We start from the raw sequence: 13,624 nt of genomic DNA on the forward strand, positions 1-13,624 counted from the left end.
CTGACTTATGACGGTATGTGGCTGCGAGTGTTTTTTATTCTTTTAAAGACTTTAAATATTTTGCTGTTTCTCAATGCTTTGCTTCCGACATGCTTTGTACGGATGTTTTTTTGGACCTTGTGTCTCTTGGATGCCCTTACCGGTTCTGGACTTTATGTTTTACATTGTGTCTTTACTGCCGTATAGACTTGCTCTGCACTTCTATGAAGTGGCATATTTGCGGGTCCAATGCCTGTGTTACAATTGAATGCATATGCCACTGCACAATAGAGGGGGAATGTTCTACTTTCTGGTACCTCACTTCTGCTGCTGCCAGAAATGATGAGTTTCTCAATTTCAATGGCCGCATTAACGTAGCTCGCTGGCGTTTAATGTTTCTCCTCCTCCTCAAATAATAGATAATTCCTTGTTTGGTCAGCATACTGCAACTTCGTGACTATGTTGGGTGCTCTCTCATGGTTTCCAAATTCGGCATTCCGTTGCCTCCCGTTCCTCTCCGATTGTGATTTGTTTCTTTCGATCATCTGTGTAGAAGTAAGTTCCCATACAAATAATGCTGTGCCACACGTCGCTTTTTCTTATCTCGTTGCTACTCTTATTGCAGAGTGCAAGCGCCCTTCAGGCTATCCGCCGTCCGACGCTTCGCACGACGGGCTCTGGTTGGGAGCCTTGTGACCCCGGCGTTAATCAATGGAGCGGATATTTTGATATTCCTGGAGAGCAGAGTGACAAACATTACTTCTACTGGGCATTTGGACCACGTGATGGCAATCCCAATGCCCCAGTGCTCCTGTGGATGACAGGTGGTCCTGGATGTAGTTCCATGTTTGCGCTACTTGCAGAGAATGGACCTTGCCTTATGAACGAAACGACTGGTGACATATACAACAATACGTACTCGTGGAACAACCACGCGTATGTAATATATATCGATCAACCTGCCGGTGTGGGCTTTTCGTATGCGGATAAAGCGGATTATGATAAGAATGAAGCGGAGGTATCGGAGGACATGTACAACTTTCTACAGGCCTTCTTTGGTGAGCACGAGGACCTGCGTGAAAACGACTTCTTTGTTGTTGGGGAAAGCTACGGTGGCCACTTTGCTCCGGCTACAGCTTACCGCATTAACCAAGGCAATAAAAAGGGTGAAGGCATATACATTCCTCTTGCAGGATTGGCTGTAGGAAACGGTTTAACAGATCCGTATACACAATATGCGTCATATCCCAGACTTGCATGGGACTGGTGCAAGGAAGTTCTCGGCTATTCATGTATATCCCGCGAGACATATGACTCCATGAACAGTATGGTGCCCGCTTGTCAGAGTAATATTTCTGCTTGTGACGCTGATAATTCATCATCCGCGGATTCTTACTGTGAGATGGCTGGTGCTGCTTGTAGCGGCTTTGTATCTGATTTTTTGCTTACAGGTATAAACGTTTATGATATCCGCAAAACATGTGATGGGCCATTATGTTACAACACAACGGGAGTTGACAACTTTATGAACCGTGAGGATGTTCAGAGGTCTCTGGGTGTAGATCCAATGACTTGGCAAGCTTGTAACATGGAGGTGAACGAAATGTTTGACATTGACTGGTTTAAGAACTTTAACTACACAATTAGTGGACTCCTCGAAGATGGAGTTCGAGTAATGATTTATGCCGGTGATATGGACTTTATCTGCAACTGGATTGGAAATAAGGAGTGGACACTTGCACTTCAGTGGTCTGGAAGTGAAGAGTTTGTGAAGGCCCCTGATACCCCATTCTCATCTATTGATGGTAGTGCTGCGGGTCTTGTACGTAGCGTATCATCAAACACATCGTCAATGCACTTCAGTTTTGTGCAGGTGTACCGTGCGGGTCACATGGTGCCGATGGATCAACCTGCTGCGGCATCCACTATAATTGAGAAATTCATGAGGAACGAACCACTCTCGTAACCGGAGTCCGTTCGAATTTATGTGTATTGCATTGAATTGATTCCTTTACTGCTTTTAAAAAGCCCTGACTTATGACGGTATGTGGCTGCGAGTGTTTTTTATTCTTTTAAAGACTTTAAATATTTTGCTGTTTCTCAATGCTTTGCTTCCGACATGCTTTGTACGGATGTTTTTTTGGACGTTGGTCAGCATACTGCAACTTCGTGACTATGTTGGGTGCTCTCTCATGGTTTCCAAATTCGGCATTCCGTTGCCTCCCGTTCCTCTCCGATTGTGATTTGTTTCTTTCGATCATCTGTGTAGAAGTAAGTTCCCATACAAATAATGCTGTGCCACACGTCGCTTTTTCTTATCTCGTTGCTACTCTTATTGCAGAGTGCAAGCGCCCTTCAGGCTATCCGCCGTCCGACGCTTCGCACGACGGGCTCTGGTTGGGAGCCTTGTGACCCCGGCGTTAATCAATGGAGCGGATATTTTGATATTCCTGGAGAGCAGAGTGACAAACATTACTTCTACTGGGCATTTGGACCACGTGATGGCAATCCCAATGCCCCAGTGCTCCTGTGGATGACAGGTGGTCCTGGATGTAGTTCCATGTTTGCGCTACTTGCAGAGAATGGACCTTGCCTTATGAACGAAACGACTGGTGACATATACAACAATACGTACTCGTGGAACAACCACGCGTATGTAATATATATCGATCAACCTGCCGGTGTGGGCTTTTCGTATGCGGATAAAGCGGATTATGATAAGAATGAAGCGGAGGTATCGGAGGACATGTACAACTTTCTACAGGCCTTCTTTGGTGAGCACGAGGACCTGCGTGAAAACGACTTCTTTGTTGTTGGGGAAAGCTACGGTGGCCACTTTGCTCCGGCTACAGCTTACCGCATTAACCAAGGCAATAAAAAGGGTGAAGGCATATACATTCCTCTTGCAGGATTGGCTGTAGGAAACGGTTTAACAGATCCGTATACACAATATGCGTCATATCCCAGACTTGCATGGGACTGGTGCAAGGAAGTTCTTGGAAGTCCGTGTGTATCTTCCTTTGTTCATGTGATGATGTCGGCGATGGTGCCCGCTTGTCAAAGTACTATTTCTGCTTGTGACGCTGATAATTCATCATCCGCGGACTCGTCGTGCAAGCTTTCCCGTGTGACTTGTGGTCCGATGGTAGCTCTGTTTTCAGCTACAGGCCTGAACGTTTATGATATTCGTAAGCCATGTGATGGGCCATTATGTTACAACACAACGGGAGTTGACAACTTTATGAACCGTGAGGATGTTCAGAGGTCTCTGGGTGTAGATCCAATGACTTGGCAAGCTTGTAACATGGAGGTGAACCTGATGTTTGCCGTTGACTGGTTTAAGAACTTTAACTACACAATTAGTGGACTCCTCGAAGATGGAGTTCGAGTAATGATTTATGCCGGTGATATGGACTTTATCTGCAACTGGATTGGAAATAAGGAGTGGACACTTGCACTTCAGTGGTCTGGAAGTGAAGAGTTTGTGAAGGCCCCTGATACCCCATTCTCATCTATTGATGGTAGTGCTGCGGGTCTTGTACGTAGCGTATCATCAAACACATCGTCAATGCACTTCAGTTTTGTGCAGGTGTACCGTGCGGGTCACATGGTGCCGATGGATCAACCTGCTGCGGCATCCACTATAATTGAGAAATTCATGAGGAACGAACCACTCTCGTAACCGGAGTCTGTTCGAATTTATGTGTATTGCATAAAGACTAGTATATATTTCCTTCTGTACCTGTGGTATAAGACAGGGTCGTTCCCTTCAGTTATTAGTATGCTTTCTATTTTTGATCTCGTAGTATTTTTTTTCAATCGGAAAAGTAGCGGATCCCAGCTGGCGCATGCTGGTGACTATAGTAATGTTTTGTAACGGCGAGTGCTTTTGGTGTCCTTGAATGTAGTTTCTTTTTGCGATCCCCCTTTTTTTTGGGGGGGGGGGGACGGGGCGGTAATTTGTTGGTGGATGTTTTGAAATATTCCTTTTTTCCGTGTAGACTACTGACTTTTTGCGTGTTTTACCTTTTGTCTTTGTTCAATCTCACTAGAGGGGATCTTAGTTTTTTAGTTATTTGTGGTTGTGCCCACTCCACCGCGCCGTGGCTTCCGGAACTGCGCGAACTACAAGATATAATTGCAAGCGTGTTTATTCAACGCGCTGACAAATTGCGGGACGAGGTTATGGAACTCCTTCATGAGACAGTTTTGATGCATATTGAAAGAGACAAGGGATTGACTGAGAGGAGTATACAAAAGTCTATTCTTTTATTGCTGCAACAGAAGGAGGAACTGAGTGTTCCAGTTATGACGAAGTGCTTGAAACAGATAGAAATAGAAGGATTTAGTAAAGTCGTGTCATGATTGAGGGTTTTGAATCCCCCTTTTCCGTCACCGTATGTTTCGTGTACCTCAGTGTCCCACATATGATAGGAAGTGTTTCCGTATTTATTCATCACAAACACTCACTTTTTTTATCCGAAGGGGCAAGTTTTCGGAGTCGGTTGCTCAAAAAGAGTAAAGCACTTGACATTCTGCGGGTCCGTTTGAGTATGTGTGAGTGAATGTGTTGAGTGTGCCTTTGCGAGAGGGCTGTGCATATGTGCCCGCCCTTGTATGCATCGGCTGCCTCTTTGGAAGGCGGTAACCACTAACAACCAGATTCCAAGTGGTTAACAGATACGGCACGAATACCAACTTTAGCAGCCTCCAACATTCCCCCCCCCCCTGATGATGAATGGTTTTGAAGCCCCATATCCTCATTCCCGCACAACTGTTTCATTCGACACCTTCTTCATTAGTACAATGAGGTCCACCTCCTTGATGTTTATGCGCCTCATGATTCTTCCAGGCGCCGCGGCTCCGCACCCCTTCCTCCTAGCAACTGCTTGAGCCGCAATTTGGCGAATAAAATGTGCAATGGTATCATTGAGATGTTCTCCTCTCTTCAACAACTTTCTCACGTGTGGCACGGTACTCTGTCGTGCTCCGCCTCCCAAATGTCGGTCAAACGATCACCCTCCACGAATACGATAGCCTCTAAGGCTTTCAACGTACAAATCTCCCTGTCATTCCCAAGTGTTGCATCGCAAGGGATCCAACTGCAACTGCTTCCAGAGTTCCTCAAAGCTTTCCATATTGTTATCTCAGAGTGTTTAAAGCAGATCACATAAGACGGGGGAACTCTCCTTTAACTGATCTTTATCGTATTAGGGCTCTTCTGTTGGCAACTGAAAATACCTGTTCCATACATTCACCGGTTATCAACTTAACATCCTTCTTCTGCGCAACGGCTCCGGCTTTTCCATGACTCCATTAGAGCCGTTTTATATTTGAGGGTGGGGAAGTAGGTTGATGTGACCTTGGGCTGCTCCTCATCCGAAAGCCCAAGCGGAGTTACCATGCTTTCTGGAGTTCCTTCTGTTTTCGATTCCTCAACAACGGACGCTCCACCACGAATAGACACAGACAAGCTGCCGCCACCCATGTTGGAGGGGGTCGTTTGTAGGCTTTGATAAATGTAGAATGTTGGTAGTCAGCTTCCCCTAATTGTTATGGATGTCTCCCTTGAGGGCGCCAAAAGCCCACCATGTTTTAATGATCCATCCTCAAAAGGGGCAACCTCTTGCCATCCGAGGCACCGCCCGTGTTTCGCCGTTCACAGTGAAATGGAATTTTCCCTACCTTGCAGTTGGTATATCACTTGAAGGGTGAGAGGCGGTTACGGGCATCGCTTGTGGCGAAACGCTTGGCAACGTTTCAAGTGCCGGGGGCGCGGCTTTGCATCATGCTTCTTTCCTCGTCTCAGCAATGTATGCCGCAGGAACCGCCCCGCATTCTCTGCAATGTCGAAAGTGTGGGGTCGGGTGGTAATGACGTGGTGATGGTTTTTGACGGTGGAGCCATGGCATTTGCTGGCGAACATAATCCCCATTGTACTGTTAGAAGGTTCACATCAAATATACCAATGAGAGCAGAAACCCTCAAGAGGATGAAGTGCAGAAAGGCGGCCCGAAAATCTCCGCCCCCGCTCGCTTCTGAAAAGGAGGGTTTTGCCACTCAACAGCAATTGAGCCTCATGTTTTCAGTGGAACGTGGGGGAGCAGAAAAGGAGGTTTGAAAAGTATCAAAGGCCAGAGCGGTTGGCTCGTAACGGCTGCTGCGGATGCTGAGGTTTTGGAGGGTCTATTATTTGAATTGTGATGGAGTAACTGAAGGGGCATGAACATTCAAAATGACGTTGGGAGGGTTTGCTAAGCTTTACGATACAAACGGTAAGTGTGGGTGCGACCCGACCGTTTGGACTACTTTCACGGAGCGTACATCATGCTAGGGGAGTGATTTTTTTTTTTTTTTACGAAAGGGTTTGTTTTTCTCGATCACGATCCAAGGTTATTTTTCATACCTCCCCATGCATTTCCCCAATTCGAAGCTTGGCATTGCAATTTCCTGGGTCTATTTTTGGGACTGGAAGTGGCTGTTTCCTTGTGTTGTGAAAAGGATGGGGGACGCGACGTATCAAGTGGTAATCAGTGACCCCCCCCCCCCCAAAGCCCTCTTTTGTCAACGGCAGAAAAACAAACTATAACTTCATGGACGTTAGCAACATTGGCAATGCGTTAGGCTAAAAAGAAGTTGCCGTTACGCCTCATTGATGTAAAAACACAATGAAACGGTTCTGTTTGCGTACATGTGTGTGTGCCCGCTTGTGTTTGGTAGGCGATTTTTTTTTTTTGTATTTGGTAGGCGATTTTTTTTTTTTTTGTAGAGTGATCGTCAGACCACTGACCGGTGCGTGCCATTGGACAGCTTCATAGCCGTTATTTCAATTGGAAGCGCGCCTTGCTTTATAGCGCAGAGACTACAAATAGCGGTAGAGCCGCTGCCGCGGTGCTCGCCATCATGCGCATAGGCGATTGGAATGTGTAATGTCAGTCATTCCACCGATCCAGAGTTCCCTTTCCCCTTCTTTTACACTCCCTTCGGGCCCAAGTTTCATTCCAACCGAACAAACCGGTGTTTGTGTTGCGTTATTGGTGCCCCTTATCGGTGTTGAGGTTTTTTTTTCTCCGACTGACCTAGCTGGGGCAGCAACTGTTGTTTTACTTCAAGGGGCCGTTTGCTGCGCTGCCCCGTCCTCACACTAACGAAAAAAAAACGGGTTTTGTGGCAAGAATGGAAATAGAAGAGGGCACCTCTCAAAACTGGCGGAACCAGCACAAAGTGAAACGCATGGTGTTAAACTACGCACGCACGCCAAACAGCAGGAGATAAATGCGAAACGACCTTCACATATTGCGCGGATATTTATGAGGGCGCGTGCCTGGTAAATGGTTTCCGCAGACAACTTACACACTCGGCAGCAACTTAGCTTTCACTCTTAGTAAGGTGAAATGGGTCCTCTCCAACCTCCCCTTTACCCCTTCGCGCATACGCTCGAAAACAGTTCCGTCTCCCGCTAGCGCCACAGAAACGATGTCCCCCTAGCGACAACCACGCGCATTCTCCACGACCACTGTTTTTTTCAACCACATCTTTTTTACACAGAAAGAGTGGTTGCCCACACGGCAGACCCGGACGCGCGGAAAATGACGTTGACGATCCACTCTAGCACCGTAACGGGGAAGAGGAGCAAATTAAGTGGAAAGGGTAGTGAAAAACCGTTCGCGGCTTGCCATGTGAATCCGATGACGGCGAGGCCGAAAGCGAATGCCTTCACCCAACTATCATCGACCTTCACATCCTGTACCACGATTCCTCTTGTTTTGGCCAACTCGAGGGCGCTATCCACAAGCATTTTTGAGCCTCGTGTGGCGCAGTGCAGGGTGATGGTGTATTGGCTCGCAAGCACGGCAATGGTTGTGCCTAGGGCCCCAAAAAGGAAGTTGGAAAAGGGGCCTGCAAGTTTCTGTAGCTCCGGTGGCAGCGACTCTTCGAGGATGGCTTTAAGTGGGAAAAAACGTGGGCCTGTATCTGCGAGAATACAACCCAGTGTGACGTAATAGGCGAAGCGATCCCGCAACGCTGCCACAACCGCCATGAATGCCAGGGCAACCGCAGCGAGTTCCTCCTTCACACTGACGGGGTCGACAGATTGCAGAAAGATACGTAACTTGCGCGAGAGCAGTTCATTCTTCGAGAGACTTTCGTCGCCTGTGGTAACGGTGTAACCATAGCCCGGGGCGTCATCTTTCCTACTGGCCTCCATCGCCGCGACGTAATTCCGGTGAATGACCTCGGCACTCTTTTTAATGCGATCCCAGCTGGTGAGGTAAACGATTTCCACGGTTGAAAACAGCGTGAAGAAGCAACCCCCAAAGAAACAAATGGAAAAACCAGCGATGAGAGGGAGTATTTGGTTCAACTCGTGGGAAGACAGGGACTTAGCGTAGTCCATAAACCTGACGAACAGGGCCTCCACAAACGGGTAGAGAACGTCAAGAGCCCTCAGAATAGCCTGCGTCAGAGATTTTGCGCCCCCTATCAACGCTGTCTGCTTGGGAAACTGCCGCTCCAAGGCAGCGAAAAAGTATTCCATGGGTCCCTCCAGGCACCTTTCTTCCGCCATGTTCCTCTCTCTGTTGTTTTTTTTTCTTTTTGCTTCAACCCACTTGTGCTCGTCAGAGACACCCACCAGCCGCGTTGTTAACGAATATGAATACCTTTAATCCGCACGTCTGCGTTTATTCCTCTCACTTGTCGGAGGTATTATATTATCGTTTTTTTTCCTTTTTCCTTTATTCCTAGAACCCTGATCGTATTACGTAAATTCGTAGAGCGAAATGAGGAAAGATGCCGTGGATGTTCGCGTAGAACAACTAACTCCATTTTCTCTCCGGACAAGTAAATGACAGTCACTTATGAGGTGCTTTCAGCTTCCGAGTCCTGTCTTCGCATTTCCCCTCCTAAATGCTTGGGCACACATCCACATATACAAATGATTGCACATTCATGCAAGTACGCTTATGTGAGTGTCCTTTGAAGTAAAACATGGGAAGGTTCAATACGAAACGCACTTATGGAAGTAGCTATGTCACTAGCCGTACTGCAATGGCCTTAGTTTGTTTGTTTGTTTGTTTGTTGTTTTTTTACAAAAAAATAAAAATAAAATGTACACACGCAAGGACGTGTTATTTCCGCAACCTCTTGGACTCTGGTACTTGAAATCGAAGCCCTTCCGGGTCGTACACCAACACACTTGGTTTTCTTGAGAGCAGAGCGTCAGGAGTTCTCTCGCCATCCGAAGCGTGGGCAGCTCTTGCTGCAGAAATAAAATACTCAACCTCGTGCGTCGGTACCACGATCCCAATTGCTACCATATTATTCCACACTGCCTGCATCTTAATAAGCCGCCGCATCACATGGTACATCTGCACCCGAACGGGAATGAACGCGTCCACACGAAAGAACTCCATCATTATAGTTTCATTACTGGGTTCATTATTGCTAGTCGGAACTACAACGGGAACGGGCAATGTGAGTGTTCCTGTCATTGGAAAGAATTCGTCATCATTGTGACTTGTGGAGTTCGCACTCGTTGCTGTGGGAGGAAGGGGTGCCACACCTGCAGCCGATACTTCACCTCTCAAGCGCACTGCGTTAAGGTATGAGTGCCACGCATAACTCCAACTTTCGTGCTGAAGCTGTGGTCGCTCCGGGGAAAACCCGTACGGCCGCAACCGCAACTCCCCTGATGAAAAACAGGACTCCTGTCGCCGTTGGTGGTTGGGTGATGCCTCATCATCAAGTTCCCTTATCGTTTGCTTTACAGTTGCAGTGATTGAAGGACACACCTTTGCATGAAAATGTGAGAGTGTCACGGCGCGGCTGCTGCCAATGTTAAGCAGAACAGGGCAAAAAGGCCTACGTGTTGTTAACGACATGCGCATAAGGCGCCCATACAGACTATGTTTCCCCCAGGGTTATACGCGTGGAAGCTGGGGTGCCACTGAATGCCTTTACTCGTCCTATTATTATATTCGAGCAAACCGTCGATCGACACACACGCCGCGTAGTTTGATGCGTAGGAGAGGCAAAAAGAAAAGAAAAGAAAAAGGTAGAACAATATTAAGCTGCACCCAATTGACGCAGCACCCCAGAAACAAAACCGGTAGAAGCACATATTGTTTGTTAGGAATGTACTATTATCGCTACACATCCGGAATCGCTAACCACGGAACACACAACAACAAATAAGCGAACCGAGTTGTGCGCCCACACTGGTGTACGGGAGAAGTGAGGAGTGGCATCATATCCTTCCCCATTGTCAATGTTTCACTATTTTCCCACCACCATCTCTCATCCATCAGGTAGCCCGTAGGCGGACGTTCGTGTACGCCCGTTTACTGCTTTGAAAGAAGCAGCGACTTCTTGGTTTCAGTCCACCAACTGCTCCAACTCCTCAGCGCTTAGCGGTGTCGTGACGGACGCCACAATAGGTTTTATCACCTCCATGAACTGCTCCACATCGACCCGCACTTTGCAGTCCACATGCCCACCACCCATCCAAAACACTGCCGGTGTAAGTTGTAAGATTTTGTCGCTCAGAATTACTGGAATTTCCGTCGGTGTGCCGAATGGAGCGACAGCGCCGTGACCAAAGCCGGTTAACTGTAGTGCAACATCTGGCGCGGCAAGGCGAAAGTTGAACTTTTTCTTGCCAAGTCCCTCGTTCAGACCCTTCACATGCCGCATGACCATCTCCGCGTCAAACTTCTCCGTGTAGGGGTACACAATAAGATAGTACCGAGAGTTTTCTCGGACGCCGCAATCCTTGTTGGTGCAGTGAGTATTTTCCATGAGAATTGACTTGCACAGATGATGAACGCTGGGGGCGGCAAGCTCGTCCCGACGCCACTGCAGCGTGTGCTGATAGTAGTCGGAGGGCACCCAACGAAAAACTGCAGTGGTGAGGGAATGCTCGATGCACCAGCGACGCAGAGCCGCCACTTCGGGAGTATCCTGAGGGCATGGCTGGAGTTCCTTTAAGTCACAAGGGTCACGATGATGTGCCACTGCCGTTGCCTCATTCCTGGGAGTTGTATTTGCATTCTGCTGCCCTTCGCCCAGTGATGCCAAGGCCTTCCTCAACTTATTGATATTATTCTCCATGAGTGTATATCGCTGAACCAGCGCCTGGATGCGGGTTTCCACACTTGTCATTTTTATCTTTTCCCTTAGTTATTTCTCTGATGGGGTAAATATGTGCCTTCCGCCTCGTGGGTCTCTCTACTAGTTCGCATTAATAACCACGTAGGGGGGCGGAGGAATAATATACCAAATGCGCGCCCTTAGGGTGACACCAGGGAACAGGTGCTTCTTGCAACTTTCATTTATTAAACATAGTCTTCCCTTATGCCTGCGAATGAAGAACTGCAAACTTACAAAACAGTGGCACCAGATCCATTGAACCACAAAAACATGGCAACCCATACCTACCTACACGAATACGATTAATTCACGCGGTGCGGTCCACCTCAAATACACCGCTGAGCAGTTCCAAACGGGCCCACCCACGTGCACTATCAAAGGCACTAGTGTGACCCTACAAAGCGTAACAGCAGGTGTTTCTCAACAACAAGGAAACACAAAACATCTCAACACACACACACACACACGTCATGGCGCCAACCGCCTCGGATCACGGGGAAATAGTGAAACACGCCTGATGTCACGCGCACCCAAGAGAAAAAGCACGATACGTTCAAGTCCGAGGCCGAAGCCACCGTGTGGCCACGCACCGTACCGGAATGAGTCCACGTAGTCCCTCATATGTGCTGCTTCCATTCGCCGCTGCTCCATGCTATGAATGAGCTGCGCCACGTCGTGTATCCGCTGCCCGCCGCTACAAATTTCCTCTCCACGCAAATACATATCGAAGCCACAGGCTACACCCTCTTCACTCGGGTGTGGCATCGTGTAAAAGGGTCGTGCAGCCAGTGGGAATTGATCCACAACGTACAAATCGACGCCGTAGCGTAACCGAATCAACTCCCCGAGTGCCCGCTCCTGGTTGAGGTTGAAGTCGACCACAACCTCTCCGTCACTTTCCCCCGCGACCTCTTGTTGCCTTCCAGCGTGTTGATGATCGTTATCCCGGATGAGTTGCAGTGCATCCCTGAATGTCATACGCAGCACCTTTGGCCCGCTTGTACCGATACGCGCATGATAGCGATCCTCCGAGGGTTCAGTCGGCACGGAAGGTGCTATTCGGCTCGCCGCGTCATCAAAACGTATATTGTACATGGCAATTATCTCCTCCGCTACCTCGCATACTATATCTTCACGACGAGGCACCACAGTGCCGCAGTCCTCAGCACTGTCCAACTCCATTAATGCCGCTCGTGCCTGGCTGATCCACTCGGCGTTTTCTGTCTGAAGTTTCCAAATCATGCCGCATAATATTGACTCTAGCACATCCAACAACTCAGTATAGAATTCGTCGACTGTAAATTCAGCATCCAGTCCTGTGAACTCCGTGAGATGACGATGCGTAAGACTCTTCTCCGCGCGGAAAACGGGCCCAATTTCGAACACTCGCATACCATCACCCATTATTGCCATTTGCTTGTACAACTGAGGCGACTGCGCCAAGAAGGCTTGACGACCAAAGTAATCCAGTGAGAAGAGCGCACTACCACCCTCTGATGCTGTGCCTATGATCTTTGGCGTGTGAAGTTCCACAAAGTCGCGGGACAAAAGCTGCGTGCGGAAGCTCTGCGCAGCGGCTGAAACCAGACGTATCATAGCAACCGCCAACGGTGTTCGCATGTCGATGTATCGGTTGTTCAGGCGCGTGTCCAGCTTCGCGTTCTGGTCGTGAAGCGGAAAAGGAAGCGGTACAGCTGCCTTGCTCACAACTTCTATAGATGTCGCATGCAGTTCATAGTTCGAGCAACTGACGGATGTCACGGGTCGCTCAGTAGGTTTGATTTCACCAATAACATCAACAATAGACTCAGGCGTAAGTTCCTTCACCCTGTGTGAGATTTCAGCCCCAGCAGCTACAACTTGAATGGAGTGCGATGGTGGTTGGCGGAGTTGAATGAAAGCCAGCTTGCCGCGGACACGAAAATTCTCCACACGACCGCGAACCCTTGCCGATGCCGCTGATTGTAACGCGCCGCGCTGTATGGCAGCAACACCCACCATGGGTGGCTTTCCTGTAGCGCTGCAACACCAGCGATGGATGTTGAGGAGTTTCAAAGTTGGAAACGGCGAGAAGCTCGGCCAGAAACGATACATTTGACTCTTTTTTTCCCCCTAACACTGACCCCGACACCTTCTGCAGCGCGATGCGGTTAACTTCTCCGGATGCAACGTTAGTGAGGGATGGGCAACGATAGCTGCAAATTCCCGCTATGAGCTCCTAAGGACAACTCACATGCACCTTTCCAAACAAAAGTGCCGCCAGCAAGAAAATAAAAAGAAGTATGGGACAAACAAAAGGAAAAAATAGACCACCTCGCCCGGGCAGTGTCCCATCAATAGAAATAGTTTCCGGTTATGGGAATGGGGACAAAAGAAGTGATAATAAGAACGCTGGCACTACTGACGCGGAAATTCGTAAAAAAAAACAAATGGTAAGCGTGTGGTAATGTTTCCACCCGTCTTAGCATTGATCCATAAGTCGAAATTAACACAA

General features: G+C 48.3%; 8 protein-coding genes across 8 annotated transcripts; 4 read left to right on the plus strand and 4 right to left on the minus strand.

Annotated features, from left to right (window-relative positions):
* Positions 1-89: 89 nt before the first annotated feature.
* Positions 90-395, plus strand: TbgDal_X1390 (hypothetical protein, unlikely; the record flags this gene model as incomplete). The annotated part of the gene is made up of 1 exon (XM_011779022.1): positions 90-395. The coding sequence occupies one exon, from the start codon at positions 90-92 to the stop codon at positions 393-395; it is 306 nt and encodes a 101-aa protein (XP_011777324.1).
* A 158-nt stretch (positions 396-553) lies between these two features.
* TbgDal_X1400 (serine carboxypeptidase III precursor, putative) lies at positions 554-1,945 on the plus strand (the record flags this gene model as incomplete). The annotated part of the gene is made up of 1 exon (XM_011779023.1): positions 554-1,945. The coding sequence occupies one exon, from the start codon at positions 554-556 to the stop codon at positions 1,943-1,945; it is 1,392 nt and encodes a 463-aa protein (XP_011777325.1).
* A 324-nt stretch (positions 1,946-2,269) lies between these two features.
* TbgDal_X1410 (serine carboxypeptidase III precursor, putative) lies at positions 2,270-3,661 on the plus strand (the record flags this gene model as incomplete). Its single annotated transcript, XM_011779024.1, has 1 exon — positions 2,270-3,661. One exon carries the CDS (start codon positions 2,270-2,272, stop codon positions 3,659-3,661), a length of 1,392 nt encoding a protein of 463 aa, XP_011777326.1.
* A 2,106-nt stretch (positions 3,662-5,767) lies between these two features.
* TbgDal_X1420 (hypothetical protein, unlikely) lies at positions 5,768-6,100 on the plus strand (the record flags this gene model as incomplete). The annotated part of the gene is made up of 1 exon (XM_011779025.1): positions 5,768-6,100. The coding sequence occupies one exon, from the start codon at positions 5,768-5,770 to the stop codon at positions 6,098-6,100; it is 333 nt and encodes a 110-aa protein (XP_011777327.1).
* A 1,419-nt stretch (positions 6,101-7,519) lies between these two features.
* Positions 7,520-8,548, minus strand: TbgDal_X1430 (hypothetical protein, conserved; the record flags this gene model as incomplete). Its single annotated transcript, XM_011779026.1, has 1 exon — positions 7,520-8,548. The coding sequence occupies one exon, from the start codon at positions 8,546-8,548 to the stop codon at positions 7,520-7,522; it is 1,029 nt and encodes a 342-aa protein (XP_011777328.1).
* Positions 8,549-9,110: 562 nt separating this feature from the next.
* Positions 9,111-9,869, minus strand: TbgDal_X1440 (hypothetical protein, conserved; the record flags this gene model as incomplete). The annotated part of the gene is made up of 1 exon (XM_011779027.1): positions 9,111-9,869. One exon carries the CDS (start codon positions 9,867-9,869, stop codon positions 9,111-9,113), a length of 759 nt encoding a protein of 252 aa, XP_011777329.1.
* Positions 9,870-10,356: 487 nt separating this feature from the next.
* TbgDal_X1450 (hypothetical protein, conserved) lies at positions 10,357-11,142 on the minus strand (the record flags this gene model as incomplete). Its single annotated transcript, XM_011779028.1, has 1 exon — positions 10,357-11,142. One exon carries the CDS (start codon positions 11,140-11,142, stop codon positions 10,357-10,359), a length of 786 nt encoding a protein of 261 aa, XP_011777330.1.
* Positions 11,143-11,598: 456 nt separating this feature from the next.
* On the minus strand, positions 11,599-13,224 carry TbgDal_X1460 (aspartyl-tRNA synthetase, putative; the record flags this gene model as incomplete). The annotated part of the gene is made up of 1 exon (XM_011779029.1): positions 11,599-13,224. One exon carries the CDS (start codon positions 13,222-13,224, stop codon positions 11,599-11,601), a length of 1,626 nt encoding a protein of 541 aa, XP_011777331.1.
* Between the last annotated feature and the right edge of the window lie 400 nt (positions 13,225-13,624).

The sequence above is a fragment of the Trypanosoma brucei genome, chromosome 10 (assembly GCF_000210295.1).
Source record: "Trypanosoma brucei gambiense DAL972 chromosome 10, complete sequence".
Taxonomy (NCBI): domain Eukaryota; phylum Euglenozoa; class Kinetoplastea; order Trypanosomatida; family Trypanosomatidae; genus Trypanosoma; species Trypanosoma brucei.